Source organism: Callorhinchus milii, unplaced genomic scaffold (assembly GCF_018977255.1).
Source record: "Callorhinchus milii isolate IMCB2004 unplaced genomic scaffold, IMCB_Cmil_1.0 Scaffold19, whole genome shotgun sequence".
NCBI lineage: Eukaryota > Metazoa > Chordata > Chondrichthyes > Chimaeriformes > Callorhinchidae > Callorhinchus > Callorhinchus milii.
This window is the reverse complement of record NW_024704760.1, coordinates 1936919-1956821: the sequence shown is the minus strand read 5'-3', so window position 1 is coordinate 1956821 and position 19903 is coordinate 1936919. Positions and strand designations below refer to the sequence as shown.

At 38.4% G+C, this 19903-nt stretch overlaps 1 protein-coding gene across 1 annotated transcript in view; it reads left to right on the top strand.

Annotated features, from left to right (window-relative positions):
• The window catches only part of LOC103182459 (S-adenosylhomocysteine hydrolase-like protein 1), a 30492-nt gene that overhangs the window by 6646 nt on the left and 3943 nt on the right, over window positions 1-19903 (top strand). Inside the window, exons 2-10 of the mRNA XM_042342155.1 lie at window positions 10152-10263; window positions 10738-10881; window positions 12805-12905; window positions 13794-13896; window positions 14608-14702; window positions 16849-16955; window positions 17183-17299; window positions 18391-18454; window positions 19520-19608. Coding sequence (XP_042198089.1) covers window positions 10152-10263; window positions 10738-10881; window positions 12805-12905; window positions 13794-13896; window positions 14608-14702; window positions 16849-16955; window positions 17183-17299; window positions 18391-18454; window positions 19520-19608 — 932 coding nt within the window. The remainder of the gene's footprint in view (window positions 1-10151; window positions 10264-10737; window positions 10882-12804; window positions 12906-13793; window positions 13897-14607; window positions 14703-16848; window positions 16956-17182; window positions 17300-18390; window positions 18455-19519; window positions 19609-19903) is intronic.

Here is a 19903-nt window from a genome sequence, read left to right as displayed (position 1 = left end):
TACAAATATTTTGCAGTCCAAAACTCTCAAAAACAATTACTCTCTTTAAATTGATTCCAGTAACCTGGGTTCGATTCCCGGCAGGACGAAACCTTGGGCAAGTTTCCTTACTCTACACGCCTGATAATAATCCCCCAAGAAAAAACCCAATAATAAATTGGTCATTTCAATCCACGACTGCTTATGGGACACTGCTGTGAGCGATTGGCTGCCGCATTTTGTCCACAAATATACAGTCAATTCACTTTACAGTCTATTCTGTGAAGCAATTTGAGATGTCTGGAAGACGTGAAAAGCGCTATAACAAATGCTGCTATTATTATTATCGATGAATAATACGTGTTTTTTTTTTAAAAAAGTGTTTAAAACTTCAACCGAGCTGGACTGTGGGTCAAACAAACCAGCATATCATTATGTTTCGTTACACATTGTGATGAGTTTGATGTCTCCGTAACCAAGTTACAGTTTTGAATATTTAATGTACGCAGCTCATTTCTTTTTTTTTTTAAAAAATGAAATGTTGGCATAGCTCACAGCAAGCATCATCATTTCTCTGCAGTGAATTTGCCTGGAAGGGCTTAGTGAGCCTGCGGTGCAAACTGCAGCAAATGTGGTTTTCCCATGGTTTAGGTATTGAGCATACGTCGGTACTAATTGTACAGTTACAATTTTGTACAGTTATCAACGCTAATACAGTACTGTTTTCCTGGATGCCTTGGGACTACCTCCCGATATGAAAGGCTCTATAGGAATGTGTCGTCGTCGTCGTCGTAAAAATGGGCGTTCCTTCAACTCCCAAATAAATTGGATTCAGTTCTTAATTCTATGATTCACCCCTTATCAGATAGTCAGTCCCTTCTTAAAATGTACACTTGTAAACTCATTTGCACACTCTAGAAAAAGCACTCAATGAAAAAAGGAGCTTGTGTTTTGAGCTGTGTGATTTTCAGTGAAACCCTATTAAGTGCCTAAGTCATTGAAAGTGATATGATCAAGGGAGTTTTCAACACGACCATAGTTTCCAACTCAAAACAATGACTTGCTTGAACATTTCTAATGTGGTCAGCACTCTTATTTATTCAGCTTTAGTCTTCATTTTATTATTGCATTCACGTTGGTTCCTGCAGTGTTTCACTGGATGAGATTGAGAGCTGTGTTTGCTTCCGTTCTGTTTGTGACTTCATCCAGCCCAACACTTCATATCAAAAAGGGGAATAACAATCTGAATGAAAAGTCATATTCAAGTTAATAACTTTATTTTGCAATGTGGTTGGTAGTGAAGCATCCTCATTAATCAAATCTACATTATTCCCCAAGTCACACTACCTAGAGAACAATTTGATGTGAATGAACTGGCAGATACGTTTCCTAGATGTCTTTAGGAGATGTGATTAAATTATGCCACGCTGGCAGTTTGCAATGAGATTGATTTTTCAATTACTGTGAAGGACAATCAGCAGACTAGAACCAGAGGCATTAAACTGCATTTCAAAGCCAAAGCACAAGACAAAATTGTTACACAAGGTTTCAAAGTTGAACGATTTCGAAGAATAGTCTTTACTCAGAATATATCTGTTCTGGTTATACCCAGAAAGATTATTTTAAATGTCATCTGGTGTAATTTACTTAGCTGCAAGTTTTCTACACGTTTGTACAAGACTTAATTATTTTGTGAAAAGTTGGCCCTTGTTCCGAAAGATGTGGTGCTCAATGAACCAATGAATTGGATGTTGATACACATGTATCATGCTCTTGTGGTCAAAATAACAACAACAACAACTTGGATTTGTATAGCGCCCTCCACGCCGGACGGAGTCTCAGAGCGCTTCTATAGAGATAGATTTTTGGCCACACAATACGCAATCAATATACACATACACAGTCAAAGGTGTTAACGTTTCAGACAGGAGCTTGCATAAACTCTACAATATGCAATTTGTCATACATAAGCTATTTGAAGGCCAACATTAGTAGTGGTAATTGATCTTCACGTACGGCTTAGCGCCAGAGATGTTGATCTGTGTGATTTGGTTAGATGTCGATGCTTTCTTTCCCTGCAATGTGCAAGTATCTGGTTTATCATTGCTCAGCAGTTGTATTATTTGAGCTCTTTTAGCAATAACTGCGAGGTCATTTGTTACACACAGTAATAAGTCTATGATTACATGATGTGGAACATTACTTTGAAGGCACAGCTAAGCTATTCTCAACTCCTCCCCTGAGCTGGAATGATATATGTAATAGTGTATGTATAATATATATTTATATTTTAAAAGGTGGTCAGTCAATCCCCGACTGTTTGTTGAACACTGCTGTGCGCAATTGTCTGCCGTATCTCACCCACAAAATACACAGTCAATTCACTTTGCAGATCATTCTGTGAAGCGCTTTGGGACATCTCGAAGACATAATAAGACGCTATATCAAATGCAAGGATTATTATTACTTCTTTGTCCAATGTTCTGCACTGTCTTCATCCAATGACCACTAAAAGCCACCTTCCAGGATGGATTGCTGAATAGTGATAGGGAGCAGGCACCCTGGGTGATGTTCTCTCTCTTCCCCACCCCTCCCCAGCCCTCCCTTCTCACCAAAATCCAGAATTACTGCATTTTTACAGTTGCCCCGATTAAAAGCAGCTATCTCAGACCAACTCTTGGCGTGAATCCAGGGATGTTCCTTCCTTGTCTTTATTACTCCATTTCACCTACCTTGCCAGCGTAATTATTTGCATAAAATGGTGCGTTTTCCCTCGGTATTTAGAATTTGTGTGTTGTGTTCAGATTTTTCAGTTGCTTGCTGGTGAGTTGATCAACTGACCCCCCCGAAAAAAATCAATTAAGCAGCTGGAGTTTTTGAACGCCTGAAACATATGCGAGTAATATTTCCCAAGTTATTTCCCAAACATTTGTACAATTGAATCTTTGTGTCACGCGCGTCTTTTCAAAGTGTGACAACTGAGAAATAATCTCTCCTCTTGTATCGGAATGATGAGGTCATGTTCAAAATGTCTTGAGGAAGCTCTGCTGTTGGGAGGTGTCGTTTAAGCTCTTAATAGTAGGGACCTTAGCTGGAGGATTCTTTGTGAGCTATTTTGCAGTGTAGACGATACAAAGTCCTCAACTTGTGAGATATGTTCATACATATGAGGCTGTTGCTTGTTAGCTCATCACTAGATCTTGATACGCGTCCCCTATTCTCAGGTTTTAAAAAAGAAAAGAAAGTTCAAGGACAGCTGACTTTGCTAAGACGAGAGAGTGAAGTTTGTTTTATATCGGTTTGAGATTGTAAACTGTCAAGTGAGAGCCCTTTGTGTGCAATGAAATTAAACCCACGCAACTGTTCCTGTAAGCAAGGTCGTATTCTGCAGGCAGTTCTATTTCTTAATCTCTACCCTTGTAGAACTGCCTGCCAAGACTTGCAATTATCACAGTAGTAGTAGTAGTCATTTGTATCTTTGTGTTTGTGTTATTCATTTCCATTTTTTTTGTAAATAAAGTCAGTAGGTTCCTTTGGCTCACTTTTAATGTCAATGTTGTAAGCCTCTGCCCTGCGCGAGGGTCACTATATCAATGCAAGCTGTTGTCGTACTGTATCTTTCATTTTGGGACACTTCATTAGCCAAGGTTAAGGTCACGTCAATCCAGTTGCAAATTACGACAACTGGGGAAATTATTAGCTGTGTATTTTATATTTTTCTAACGTTTGCCGTTGATTCCCATGCTTTATAGCTTTAGATTTCACACGGTTTTTGTTGTGGACTTATTTTTGTCATGCTTTTTATTTTCTTCTTTCAATGCTTTCAAGCATTTACTTATGTGTTAGAGGGGCAGATTTTAATGAGCCTGTTAATGGTTACCTACAGAATATTGTGACACAACATAAGGTTAGAAAAAGGCTTGAATAATTGACAGTCGTTCTATGTTTGAGAAATAAGACTCAAAGAAATGTTTACTCCAAGATTAGCAAAATATACAGCATTAACTTTGTGGTGTACCATTCTAGACTTATTAACCTTAGTTTGATTGTGATCATTGGTCTAACAGTGGATAAAATCCAAGGTAAATATTCTGTACCCGCAGTCCTTCCACACTCTCCCTTTCCTTCCTCTCTCCCATTGTGTTGAATTAATTTATGCCGTTCAAAGTATATGATGGTTCACAGTCTAAAACAGCTTTGGCAATCCCAGAGAAACTATGAGAACGATTGCAAATGGAAAATTTAGACTTATAATTTGCAATTTTGAAGTTTGTTTAAAACTTGAATTTGCTTAATCTGTATTACGGTGAAACATCTTGGAGTGCTTTACATCATTACCTGTTGAGGGACTATGGGGACTATTTTCATAAGCAGTTGCAAAAGCTATTTTCCATACAGCAAGGTCCTACAAACAGCCTGAAACAAATGAACCGTATAGACTCAATATTACAAATAGATATTTGACTTGGATGTTGAAATAAGTGATTCAGCTCATTAATTTAAGGAAGTCCAGAGAATTATGATTCTCTAGCGATTGGGGTGTGTCTGCTGTGTTTCAATTTTGTTCACTCATTTTAATGGATTATGCTGAGAGCTTCCCTTGGGATGCCTTGGGAGAAACTGTTTAACCTTATGCTGGAGGGAGCTGAACCTGCAACAGTAAAGCCATTAATCTAGGGTTATCCAGCGAGCCAGCATTTTGAGTTGTACGAGTTTATTCAGCTCTCAAGTATTGTACTCTAGTTCCTACCATCTAGATAATCAATAATATTACCATAGTACTTTGTGTTTCAGAGATAGGGAGCCATTGGATCCTGGCAAGGATTAGGTGAGGCATTGGGTACAGGTGAGGACGACGGCGATAGAGTTTTGGATGAGCTGGACTTTGTGGATGGTGAAACTGGGAGCCCCAACGACGAGTATGTTTTGACTAACAATTTGGATTGACTAACTTCAACTTGAATTATATTATTGTACTTCATTATTACAAAATTAAAAGTTGTCTGACCAGTTTTTAGAGGTAATGATACCTCTTGAAGAAAGGCTTGTGCGACATTGAATTGGTCTTCTGGATTTTCTTAGCTACATGCATCCACCAAAATGTTGCTTTGCAGTATAGTCACTGTGGATGGCAGAAAAATACCCCGTTACTGACTAACGTACGGTTTGGTAACACAAGAGTTGTGGTATTTAATTGTTTCTTTAGGAAGTGAACTTTGCTTTATGATTGGCTATAAAATGATAATTGAATGTTTCATCTTAAGCTTTTTAAATGTGAAAAGCTTTAAAGGAAATTTCAGCATCAATTAATGGAAAGGTTATTTGCAGTGAACGCCTATTGTAGGGAAATCCGAGTAAGTGACTAATTTTGGTTAACCAAAGTTTGCTGAAAACTGGGTGGGAGTTAGTACAGTCCAAACCTTAGGAAATGAGTTGGCTGTGAAATTCTATATCACTTGGGAATTTTCATCACAGCAGAAGTGAAGCAAGAATGTCTCACAAGCCTGGTAAGGTAAAGTATTATTTTTTTTAGATTTTTGCTTTGCCTATTTCAGTGTTAAACATATCCCAGTCTTTTACATTTGATAATTAAGAAATGTATTGTTTAATTTTCCTGCAACTAACAACACTGGACAGGAACACAGTGAATTGCTTTGAGACATTTTGCCGTTTTAGCATTGTATGATATGCAAAGGTTATTATTGATTATAATTCTGCTGTATTTTCCCCTTAGAACAATTTGAATTGTCATAGCAGGACTATTACCTTATGACGTGCTTGCGAAAAGGGATTAGCTGGCTGAGGGAGGGAAGCAAAAACGTACCATTTGTTTAGCCTGTGCACATTGAAGCTAAGGTTCTGTTGGGGTAGCTTGCTATTCCCCTATTTAATTTCACTTTTAAATAATAATAATAATCCTTGTATTTAATGTAGCGCTTTTCACTTCTTTGAGACGTCTCAAAGCGCTTCACAGAATATACTGTAAAGTGAATTGACTGTAGATTTGTGGGCGAAACGCAGCAGCCATTGGCGCACAGCAGCGTCCCACAAACAGTCTTGGATTGAAGTGAGCAATTTATTATTTTTTTTTCTTGAGGGATTATTATCAGGCGTGTGGAGTAAGGAAACTTGCCCAAGGTTTCACCCTGGACTTGGACCCAGGTCTCTCTCTTGTGAGGCGAGTGCTGTAACCACCTAGCTACAGGACTCTAGGACTAAATGTTTAAGAAGGATTAGGTTCAACGTTTACTGAATTCCTAATTGTGTTAATTGCTGATAAATGATGTAGGAATTGATGCCTATGAATAAAAAAAAATAGAAACTACTGAAAATGACCGTGACGGCCAAGCGAACCCCAGAAAGGTGGAAGGCGAATTAGATGGATTTTGGTCTTTTTTCGTCTAGCATTTCTTGTGATCTTATGAAAACAAGGATGGTCTGTGACCTTTCTTCTCTCTGTTCTCCTCCCTCCATTTGACAAGTACTGTATAAAGAAATAATAATGATAAAAAATAGTCTTTCATGCAAAAGTAGCTTTAAAGACTGCTAAAATATTCGAAACTTCTCTATTTAGCAACCTTTCAGAGAGCCCATCTTTCTATTACTTGTAGTTGTAAGAATGGTTATGGTTGGAGGTTTTAAACCTGATATTGATTGCTGCTAGCTGTACAAGACAATGTGTGCTGCGAATTTCATTAATCTGCAATTCCTTCCCCCACGGAGGTCAGACTCGTTCGTACGTGTGCGCAGTACATAATTTACTTCCTGCAAGATCACAAAGGATGGGTGGACTGCAAGTAGTCATGAGATCATGTTTTGAAGTCTAAAGTCACCATTGATTTTGTAATTTCACGTTTCATATTGTGTGAAGATAAATATCCTGAGGAGTTTCTGAATCCTTTTCAGGAAGGAAATGTAGTAGTACAAAGTAATAACTGGGTTGGGCTATGAATTGGTTTAGATGATTCAATTTTAATAATGCTGAGTAGACTTTAGTATTACAACATTAACATCTGATGGAACACAAACTTAGTGTTGTTTAATCTGCTTTCAGTATATTTCAAAGCACTGCTTAAGTGGTCCAACACAAGGCAGATTGATTTTTCGATGGCCAAGCAGCTTTGCCAAGCTCTTTGGGATGACATCTTGACGTGAAAGATGCTATATAAGTGTAAAATTGTATTGTAAGATGGTGAGGTTAGGGATACTGACATTCCATTTATCTTACTTCTTTGTTGGGTAGACTTTAAGATAATCATTTACTCCAAAATCTCTCAAAAAAAAGTGGTCACTCAATCCACGACTGTTTGCGGGACGCTGCTGTGTTGAATTGACTGCCGTGTTTTGCCCACAGAATACACAGTCAATCCACTAAGGCGCTATATCAAATGCAAGGATTATTATTAATAAAAACATTTGCCCGTCATGATTGCAGTACGTTCTGATCGGTGGATTTCCCTTCCCCCAGTCACCTTATTGTTTGATTACAAAAATTCAGGGCAGCATTTGATCTCCTCTCAGCAGTTGATTGATGATTTCAATAGCTGCTTTCATCACCTGATCCATTTTGTGAAAAAAAAGCCTGTCTGTTCTCTGGTGACTCAGTATTTTGCTGCCCACTGAATCCTGTATTTAGCAGCATTTTTTTAATGGTTGGCAGAAAACCTCAGCGTAGCTCATCAAAAAATGAACCGTTTACCTTCAAGCTGTCATGAGCAATAGTGAACAGTTCATTGGGTCTAACTTTACTTTTACATTACTCACTATAATAACGTCAAAGGTAGATGTTGATTGAGGCCTTTTAAGTAATAAAGGATAGAATATTGAGAGATGGTAGAGTTAGTATTGTGGAAGGATGAGATTGAAGGACCAAAGGAGCTTCCTCATCCTAACCTTTCTTGTGACTTCAAGAGATGAGTATCAGGGAAGCTAAAGTATTTTAATTGATTCAACAAATCTGATTGATACAGAAATGGGCATTGATGGCTATCATGAGAGGTTGTCATGCAAGCTTTTTGAGAGATTGGAGAATCTTTTTAGCAGCTGTTTAGGGCCTGAGGATTTTGCTAATATCAAGTGCTTAGCTCTCTCTAGTTGTACAAAGATTCACTATGTAATCCCACTGTAGATTAAGTTAGCATCTGAATTCTGCGGTGGGAATATTGCTTTAACCCTTTGATATGCTAATTTGCCCATTGAGTCCAATCTACCCCATTGCCAGATATCTCATTCTTTCTCACATGCTCTATTCTAGTGATGATCGTACTGTTGGATATGTATAGGTGTTCCAGGGTTATAGAATGCCCATTTTCTGCATATCTGTATTTTCATTCTATCTTTATGTTGTGCTTCCGCACCATCTCTCAGGTGAGTGATTAGTATGCTGCGTAGGCCAGTAGAAATGGGAGTGTGTCTGGTGTGGCAATTGAATGCTTACTTCACATGTCCCAACCTGAGAGAAACTAAGTTTGCAGTCTGATACCCATTAATTTATAGTAACATATTTTAAAAGGTTCTGCAACCAACATTGGCAGGAAAATTATTTGTTGATCACTAATACCATGGGCTTTGCTTCCTTTAATCGTATAACTGTAGGCAAGGCAGTCATTTTATTGAATGTAATTCCTTTAATGAGCTTGCAGGCATCTCAATGATTTAAGAGTTAACATTCAAGGAGATTTGTATGTCGTAAATGGGAGGTTAATAGCCTAATACCAAGAGCTTGCCTGGTATTTGCCCAGTGAGCAGAAGCTTTGCTGTCCCAACAACCAACAAGTGAGCAAGAAAAATGTTAAACTGGAAAAACCGAAGGCCATTTAGTTTCTCTAAGGTTTGTGCCTGAATGAGAAGCATTAGATGTAAACAGTAGTTTTGTGAAATTAAGCAATTAAGTTGAAATGTTATTGGTATTTGTTTTAAAGTAACTATTAGATTTTTTCCCAATACTGTACAGAACTTGAGGAGGAGCTGCTCAATACCTAACAATGTTTTTGCACCTAACTATAAAGACAGAATCAATCATCTAAGAAGTATATATTTTTAAAAACTATTCTAAATTAGAAGCCAAACTTAATGTGTTGTCACTGCGGTTGCTGTTAGGAATTCAGTGGGGCTGTTACCAAATTGATCTGATTACCTGAAGTCTGAGGTGAATATTATTCAGGCTATTTTAGGACGTCCGGTTAGAAAACAAGTCTGAAATTATTGGCAACAGTGTTCCATTTTAGAGGATTTTTAACAATATGTTAGAGTTTGTAAATACAGTAAATTTTGAAAGTGAAGATAAAGATTCTTGCCTTTGGATTATTGTGAAAAAGCCATGTTAGTAAACTGGACGGTGCAATCCTGATAGAGACCTTCATTTGGTGACTGAAATTGGGGAATTCATCAAAGAAAATCACAATGTGAGGGCCAGTTTGTAGCTGCTATTTTGCTTTCTAGTGTTTTCCTTTACTGACCTTTTGTCAGCCCTTTTGTGCCTTTTCCCAGCCAAGAAAACAGCCCAAAAGAAAAACGACAGATTCAAAAGGGCCTTGGCCAGTGTTCAGGATCGTCAGAGTCATGTTTTTTTTTTGCCTCTTGGAAAAGGGAATGTTCTATCTTTGCATTGCAGTTTCAGCAAGATTGTGCAAGTGGGCGAGTTGATGTATTTTTTAAATTTACTTTTTCCTGGGTTGCACTGACCGCACTTGGCAGGTTGATGGTGAAAAACAGGCAGGTTATAATAATAATAATCATCATCATCATCCTTGCATGTGATACGGTGCCTTTTCATACCAAAACATCTTCACATGTTTCATCCTGTGAAATACCATACCTGTGTACGTGAAGGCAAATGTGATTGTTGGCCAGGATCCTGGAAGAAACTCCCTTCTCTCTTCAACTAACAGCAAGGGATCTTAAATGTTTTCCTGGACAAGCAGATGGAACCTTGATTCAACGTCTCAACTGAAGGACCACCGCTCTGACATTGCAATGATTTGCTTTCCTCCAACACTGTAATGGAGCATCAGCTTAGATGATGAGCTCAAAGTCTCGTAGCTTGAACCCACAACCTTCTGACTTCGGAGGCAAGCGTGCTACCAACTGAGCCTGGTTGTTTGTGAAAACTAGCGGGCTGAAAGTTACTTGTGCCGATTCTATCTGTTAATGTGGATGTTCTTTTTTTTCAGCAAATCCAGTTTTCAGATGAGAAACAGGAGTTCAGCAGATTCCCAACCAAGACTGGTCGAAGATCTCTATCCCGTTCCATCTCTCAATCTTCCACAGACAGCTACAGCTCTGGTAAAAAGATAAACAGCTCCTTGTTTTATTTTACTATTGTTTGGTCAAATAAATACTCAGACCAAACATGTGGTGAGAAGTGCTATGAGATTAAAAACTGCATGCTGCAGATAAAAGCTAAATTGTATAGTAGTTTTAAACGAATCAAGAATTCAAAATGGACCGTTTTTTAAATTGAATTCACAGGGTACACTTGATCTAGGAGTTTCACTGATTGTACACACAGTGTAAGCTTGTTTTTTTAAGCAAGTATTTAGAGCTAATTTAAATGTCAACAAAGGTTTCCATTTCAAACCTAGTTTTCAATATGGGAACCCATTTTTCCACCAAACCATCAGCACAGCTTTTAAGACCCTTGCAAATATGAAAAACAACATTCTTGTGTTATTGAGTCATTGAATGTTGTCCACTGTCTGTCTGTGAAACACTGACTTGGGTTGTGGGTTTTCTGTCCCTTTTCCCCCCCTCTTTTAGCGGCATCCTATACGGATAGTTCTGACGATGAGACATCTCCGAGGGACAAGCAACAAAGCAACTCAAAGTCCAGTAGTGACTTCTGTGTCAAGAATATCAAACAGGCCGAGTTTGGACGCCGGGAGATCGAAATTGCTGAACAAGGTACAACAGGGCAAAAGAAAGAGAGATGTTCTCAGTACTGGGTGTGGCTACATCTTAAATGAAGAGATCTTACGCATTTCCCACAAATTAGGATCTTGACTGTAGGATTCATCTTGGCCTGTGTGGCAAGCGTTTCTCTAGGAAATTTCTCTGCTATTTCACTGCAGGTTCCTCCATTTTATGAACAGCAAATTCTCAGTTTGTTTTGGATACTCAAAGCAGTGATAGGTTTCCGAATGTGTCAGACCCCCGGCTGCCCTCCCCCCACCCCCCAAAAAAATGACTCATTGCTTTGTGTTCTTTGTCATCAATCTCCAATGATCATTGCTTGAGGCTCCAACATCAGGGTACAGATTCGGTTACACTGACCTACTGAAGGAGCCAACACCTATCACGTGGTAACTTGTCTGATGGGATAATCCTTAATTGTGTCTATCTGTCATTGCTGTTCAGTATACAATGTTCCGCCGAAGACTAAATTGTAATTTATTGAGCATTGAATTGTGTTTTAATCCATCGTCTCAGGAGATAATCCTTGGATTATGTTGAAATGGTCTGCTCAAATGATTTCACGACTACAACATTTGTACCCAACATTATTATGGTGCTGTTAACAATCCTGTTTGTGATTTCAATCTTTCTCATTTGCTTTTGAAAATTCTGGATATGTTGGGATATAGGCACAGAACCTAAGGCTCCTTCTGCCTCTAAGGTGTTGCTTCCAATTTTCTATTCAATAATAACTTTCAATGGGGAATTGGATAATTACTTGAAAAGGAAAAAATTGGAAGGCTATGTGTTAAGAGTGGGGGAGTGGGACGAATTGGATCGCTCTTGTGCTGTAAGATTCTATGTAAAGTGTTGCTGCTTGTCTCTGACTTTTGTTTCTCATTGTTAGGAATTTTTGTCTGTGTTTGTCTTTTTATGATCCATTTACAGTCCAGTATACTTCAGAACCTATTCAATTAGATTCCTGTTTTGAGCTACTGTTTATTTGGGCCCCTTTCTATTTACATTCCTATATTTTTTCCTAAGTTCCAACTCGTTTTTTGAGTTTGCTGGTACTGGGAAATTAAGCCATATATATTAGGAAGATCCTAAATTCTGTGCTGAGGAGTTAAAGATATAAGAATTGTTGTAAAAAGAAAGCTCAAGCGAAATAATGTACCTTATCAATATAAGCTGGTATAGTTTCCATTTGGGATCTTTTCACCTGTCGATTTGGTCCACAGCATAGAAACCTGTACTGTAGGTGCAGTTAATTGGATATAGGGAAGCGACACAAGTGTGTATTCATCCAAACAGATAAGTTCCTTGTTGTTTTCCACTTGGCAAAGTAGAAAAGGAACTTCTCATTAATTACTGGAATGTTCCTACATTAATATCTGTACTTGAGTCATAAGACAAGGCCAAAAGATTAGAGGTAGACTTTCCCACAATCTGTTCAAGGATTATAAGAAGCCCTTGTGGTATGCTGGATTTGAATGCCTATGAGGTTGGGTGTGTTTAAATTATCTTTTGCAATGTTGGTTGCGCCTTTTGTTTCCCAGTAATATTTAATATTAAAGACATTAATGCATACTTAACTAGTCTCTGGGTAATTTCAAGGAACTTAATCTTTTAAGCTTCAAAGCTTTGAAGGTTCTCACCAGAGAAACCTTCAAAGGTTTCAAACTGGTTGAGTCTTGCTGGTAGAATTGATCTTAACGTTTTAAAGTGTCAGACTCTGCCACTGTCAAGCACTCTGGTGTGAAGGGCGCTATATAAATACATGTTGTTGTTGTAGATGGGGAAACGAAAGAGGGGAAATTGGGGGCAAATTTAGCCATTGTCGAAATTGTCTTCTGTGAACATAAAGTGGTTAAATAATGGCTTTTTTTTTGTTTCTAATCACTTTGTCTTTATACATTATTTTTCCCATAGAAATGTCAGCCCTTATTGCTCTTAGGAAACGAGCTCAGGGTGAAAAACCACTGGCTGGAGCCAAGATAGTGGGTTGCACTCACATCACTGCCCAGACTGCAGTAAGTGGCAAATACAGATGGTTTAATAGGCACAAAAGGTTGTTACTGATTAGTGAGCTGTGAGGTTCCAATGAGGCCATAAACTGAGAGAGGGAAGCACAATCACGTTGCAGACATCGAAATTGAATTACTGCCTTAGGCACGTTGTTGAATAGTTAGTTGTTCTTTATCATCTGTATGCCTACTTACAACAATTTATCTTTTTAAATAGTCTTGCCATTATATGATGTAGATGTTGACATGTAGATAAGCGATATTAAGAAGTCTCCATCCACAGACCAAAACAGTCAATTAAAAATCAGAACCATTGCTCTTGAGAGTTGCATATACCACTTGTTTCAGCTGACAAAAGTGCTGAAATGGAACTTCTCAACTGCAATGAAATGACCAGAACTGTGGCGTCTTAACTGTTTTCTCTAAAATATAGTGAATATTTACTCCACACAGAACTAAGTTGTAGCTGTTGGTATGTTCAGATGGAGTCCTATAGTGCAGTGGTTAGAGCCCTCGCCTCACAAGCGAGAGGACCCGGGTTCGATTCCCGAGCAGGGAGAAACCTTAGGCAAGTTTCCTTACTCTACACATACTCCTGTTTCCCTAGCAGCAAGTAGGAAACCACTTGTTAGTCGATTGGTGGATCCCTTTATAATCCCTTTTAAAAAATAAATATTAATAATTTGGTCACTCAATCCCCAACTGTTTGTGGGACACTGCTGTGCGCAATTGGCTGCCGTGTTTTGCCCACAAAATTCACTTTTAAGTATATCCGGTGAAGCGCTTTGAAACGTCTTGAATCAAATGCAAGGATTATTATTGTTATTAAAATAGAGTGACCATTACTGAAGCTCCATTGATTTCTGATGTCTTGTTGACACGTGTTTGCTGCAGGTTCTGATAGAGACCCTGGGAGCTCTTGGAGCACAGTGTCGCTGGGCAGCCTGTAATATTTACTCCACGCAGAACGAAGTTGCAGCCGCCCTCGCAGAGGCTGGTATGTTCAGATTTTTGCTGCCAATCAGCACATGTATAGCTTTATGCGCCTAGAACCACAACACAGAGTATTAAGTCCTGAAATACTTGTTGCTCTTCTCTTACACATCAGTGCCCCGTTCAAGGTAGGGATCCTAAAATTCTCTGCAGCATCCCAGTAGCACAATGCTGGACAGATTCAGTTATATAGAATATGCTGTAAATGAATGAGCATCCTTGGGTTACATCTGCCTTGCTCACAAAAGACTCTCATTTGGGGTTAATAATCTCTGATAAGTGACCAAAGTTCATGCTCAAGTTTTAAAGATTCACTACATCAAGCAAGTCAGAATTTAACTTGTATCTAAAACAGCAGTGTTGATTTACCGCATAGCTGAAAGAGGAAAGTGAGGAATAATAGTTGCCCGCCATCATGATATGTCACTAACGTCACCCTTTTATATCTTCTCAGCTTCTACAGGGTTCATTGCTATAACCTATTGACAAAACTCTCTTTGATCAAATTGCTCTCCGAATTGCACTTTGGATAATTGGCAAATGGCAATCTGATGTTTAATTATGAAAAGTGCTTTTGAGGTCTGTTAAGCTCGCTGCTTTCACTGAATTGCATTCCCTGTGTACCTCTGAATCCTTTAAAGCTTGTTAGAGCTTAAAGCGGATTGTTTTTTCGACTATGATAACTTTTTTCCTCTCCCTGCACCCCCACCTCTAGGATTTTCTGTGTTTGCCTGGAAAGGAGAGTCCGAGGATGATTTCTGGTGGTGCATTGATCGCTGTGTGAACATGGAGAGTTGGCAAGCGAATATGGTAAATAAGCTGCCTTTCTAACTAAATATTTACCAACTGAGCACAGTGTTTCACAGTGATGAGTTCATTGCTGGCACAGTCCTTGGCACTGTGGGTGATATCCGAAAGGGTATCACCCACAGAATCTTATCACTGTTGATGCTAGAAATGTCTCTAGGCCAGCAAAGAGCTTTTGAAAGTGGCTTAGGGGGCACATGTTAAAAGTTTGTGCCAGCTTTAAATCCTAATTTTTATGGTCATTTGGGTTTCCAGTTGGCTTTACAATTTCCAGCTTCCTATTTTTTTTCAGGTACATATCATGTGTACCATCTTCCTCCTACTCTATTGTGCATCAATAGGCTCAGTACATGGTATAACGAGGCAGTTTTAAAATGATACAAAGGTTTCCTGGAACAATAATTGGAAGAACTTTGGAAAAGATAAAAAGGCATTTCACAACCCTGTCCTAATAAAAATGATTCTGGCATTTGATATAGATACTTATCATGTCTTCGAGACGTCTCAAAGCGCTTCACAGAATATAATTAATAAGTCCTAATTACTGATTTGTTGAGATGTCACTGCACAACACTGCGCCCTTATGTTTAATCTGCTGCATGTGTTTCATTCTTTTATGAGTTTGTGTATTTCAGTTGTAAAATAAAAGCACTCACCATAAATACATCACAAGGAACAAACAGATTAAAATAATGAGCACTTGATCCCAAGGTCAAAATGTGTTAGATGGTATCGCCCTCGTGAGGACATACTCTGCTAATACACTAATGTGAGCTTTTGCAAATACTTTTTCAGTGCTGGACAGTGTTCATATCGGAAGTGATTACAGTACCGTTCAATTTACATTTACTATAGGTTAAGGATGCATTTAAGATGCAGATTAATTTATACTTTGGGAGTGGAGATGAGTGACAAAGGAGTAAGGACTATAAAGACTATATTTGTAGGGAAATTCAGCAGTTAATTTAACACAGTGATTTTCCCCCAAACAGCCTAGAGGGGAATAATTCATTTTACTTGGGGATTGGGAGAAACTCTGTTCTCTTGTTGAATAGTGCCATGGGGTCTTTATAGTCTGCCAGAATAGGCAGCTGGAACTTTAATTTAATGTCTCATGTGAAGGACGGCTCCTCTGATAATGCAGCATTATCCCAGTACTGCACTGTACGATCAACATAGAAAGATTATGAGCTCAAAGTCCCAAAGTGGGGTTTGAACCCACAACTTTCTGAGTTGAGAGCGCTACCAACAAAACCAGGCTGTAAAACCCTGTTAATATTCACCAGGAATTATCGCCTCTCTTAGTTATGCTACTTAACCCTGACAGACGTAATTGCACACAAGTCGGAGATATGAAAAATACCTATGCATTTGAGGAGCATTTAGTAATATGAAGTGTTGCTTATGATAATTATTCATTACGCAACCTAGAATTTAAATTATTTTCACTTGTATCTGATTTTATCAACTGAATAATAATGCAGTCATATTGCAGAAACTGTGATAACCTGCATTTAGCATTTATCTGTAGGGGTAAAACGCCCTGTGATTTACAATTCACAGGGCTTTTTTTCGTTAAATATGGCAAATTATTTGTAACAGAAGTGATGATGTGGACTACTCTTCAAGGCAGTCCACTATGAGTTATTAGTTCATGGCCATCTTTCTAATTCCATTTCCACCCCTTTGCTCATGTCCCTTATTTCCCAGTACTTATCCATCTCCGTTTTAAATGCCTCAATTGATCATCATTTTAATGTTACTGATTTGAACAGTTACTATTCAAGTACTCCTGTCATGGTCATGTTAACCCATTTGGATTGTTGATTTGTGCTCAGTAAGATGGGGATGCAAGGGAGAGAACACACTTTACAATTACCATAGTTATCCCCAAATGTATTGTGTTGCAGTACTTTGATCCCCAGTCCATAGTGGACCTAAAGCACAATCAAGTGAATAATTGACTTGAGACGTTCTGTTGGGAAATAATATAGTTTGGAACATGACATATGCATCCAAATTCCAGGATGATGGAAGGCGAACTGGATGAACCTCGGTTATCTTTCGTTTAGCAATTCTTCTGTTCTTATGTTTAACATGTAACATTTATTGACTGGCTTTCTGTGCGCTGTACCCACTTCAATTGTAGATCCTAGATGACGGTGGCGATTTGACCCACTGGGTTTATAAGAAATATCCGAACGTTTTTAAGAAGATTCGGGGCATCGTAGAAGAGAGTGTGACTGGCGTTCACAGGTTTGTTCCATATTTTTTTCCCCTTCAATTAAAAAAAAAGTGACTCCCATAGTCGCAATCTTTCCTTTTAACTTGTCTTTCAATTCTATCTGTAAGAGGAGAATTCAGTGGCACAGTATGTGATTTTCTGCATGGTATCAGCTGTCTTGCCAGGGGTATTTCTAGGCAGTGGTATTTTTTTTCTCTCTCCCTTGAAAATGGTTTCATTTTAATTTTCTTTATTTTAGACTCTACCAGTTGTCTAAAGCCGGCAAACTCTGTGTGCCAGCCATGAATGTGAACGACTCTGTTACCAAACAGAAATTTGACAATTTGTACTGCTGCAGAGAATCCATCCTGGACGGGTAAGTAGGAAGCTAGAAGTTGAACCTTTATGTGCAATTGTTTGCAATTTACATATATTTTTTTATCTTAACTTCAGCAGAGGAGATTATTTTCATGTTTTCAATTCACCAAAAAGTGTGAAAACCTCCATGTTCCAGAGGCTTATGTCAGGACCAGGGCTGATGATCAAACTTCCACCATTTAATTTCCTTCCCCCTCACCACAATCTCATTATATTTTGCTTTGTTTCCCTGTGCTGCTTCATCTCTGTTTGAACCAGAGAACATTTGATTAATTTCTTTGCTTCTTTTGTTAATCCTCTCGTTGCATCATTTTTTCTTTCTCCTATCTTTCTCTTGTCATTTTCATCTGTTGTTTTAAACACACTCACATTATTTTGGGTTGAGCTTGTTAGGAATCTGTCCCACTCCCTCCCATAGTTGCATTCTTCTGCTGTCTCTGCAGTTTGAGATGGAGTCGATTTAATGTGGATTTTTTCCTGCACTTTTCAGTAGGAGTGAAATTGTTTTATAATTACTATAATTCTAAAAGCAGTTCACTCTAGTTGAGCAGTCTGGTGAAACCGTGTGACTATTAATATTAGACTGACTCGTGTCAACCTGCAGAGGTGGCAGGAATGATAGCTAATGGGATTGTGGGAGCAGCAATTAGATTGTGCGCTGTCTGACTGGTAGAATTTGCAATAAATTCAGACAGTCTCCTGGTAAGATAGACATCTTTTTACGATAATTATACAGTTCCGGTCCATCTATTTCCATATGTTGCTATGGAACAGCACTTGGGTAAAAAATTACAGCAAGACGCTCTAAAGCCCATTAATCTAAGGCAGCAATGAAATGTTCAATCACTATTTAGCATTTTAACAAACACAAGAAGTCCCCCAAATGTCCCAAAGATCTATTTTTTTTAAAAAATCTGATAGATTAAAATAATATGAATAATAATCCTTGCATTTGATATTGTGCCTTATCATGTCTTTGAGACGTTTCGAAGTGCTTCACAAAATATACTGTAACGTGAATTGACTGTATTTTGTGGGTGAAACATCACAGCAAAACATCATCATATGTTTTTGTGTTCGTGTTCCCAGTTTAAAGAGAACGACTGACGTGATGTTTGGTGGAAAACAGATGGTGGTGTGTGGATACGGAGAGGTAATGTCCGGTGTCTTTGAAACATTTCTTTTCAGAAATTAGTGGGTTCGAAATCCCACCTGCATCTAAATTTGCTCTATGAATGTAGAACGTTCAGAGTTTGACAAATTGTTGAAATCAGTTTTTAACTTTGAAGCCCATTTTCTGTAGTTCTTAAAATAACTTTAAGGAACAACAACAAGATTACGTTTGAATATAAGGAAATCAGTTTCCGAATTAAAATCAAATCTGCCTTTAATTTGGCAAATTCTGGATGATCTGAAATGCTATGCTGACAGAGCAAACTTGGTTACAAGTGGAATATTTGCCTTTTATAGACGTATGACTTGTACGTTTTTGAATGTAAGAAATTGACTGACCACAAAAGCAGTTTGTGTTATCTCGATTTAACTCTTGTCAAAAAAAGGAACTGGAAAAGAATGATCTATCTCTGCTTTTATGTTGCCCGTGGATACAAGTCAATCCTGCACAGCCAACCCCTAATGAAAAGCAGTTCTATTTCCAGGCCATTTAGAAAATGACACCATGCTGCGGCAACATTTCCCCCCTCCCCCCAATGTGTTGCAGTATGCTTTCAGATCAGTTGTGGTAGATAACAATGAGCCCATCACGTTAGTCATTGTTCCTAAGTAACTTGAGTAAGGTTTGCTTGTGTGTAGGAATGACTGCTTGCCCAAATGGTTGCTCAACCTGCTTTTAAATGCACAAAAAAAAGTAATTTGGCAGATTATTGATGGTTGAAATTAAATATCAGCAACTTTACTCCCAAATCCGCAACCTTCCTGCCTGTAAAATTAAAAAATAACCCTTGCATTTAGTATAGCACCTTCTCACGCCTTCTAGACGTCTCAAAGCGCTTCACAGGATATACTGTAAAGTGAATTGAATATATGTTGTGGGCGAAAGATTATTAAAAAAACGGCATTTTAAACTTTTCTTGCCAATAATAATTGAATTGGTCCATAGCAGACCCCGCCTTGCATCACTAAAACGGTGCTCTAATGATGGTGCACCGCTTTCTATAGTTTTGAAGAATTGTGTGTTTTTTTTTAATGGTTTTAATAGGTTGGCAAAGGGTGTTGTGCTGCCCTGAAGGCATTGGGTGCCATTGTGTACGTGACTGAGATCGATCCAATCTGCGCTCTGCAGGCCTGGTGAGATGACTCTTTCATTGTAATATTTCAAGGCTTTCTGTGCCAGGAAATGTGGAAGTGAAGTGGTGTGCTGAATGTCGAACCAAATTAACTTAACAATGAAATTGCATTCAATAGATGTACACAGAAAACACCAATGTTTTTTCTAATGCACTTACTTGAATCACTATCGCCTCTCCATATTTAAGCTCTCCGAGACACTTCCTCATGAAGGGCACTAATATAAATTGTGAGTTGTACATGTACCAAGAAACCAACGGGACAGTTTTTTAGGTATTTGACTTTCATAAATTTG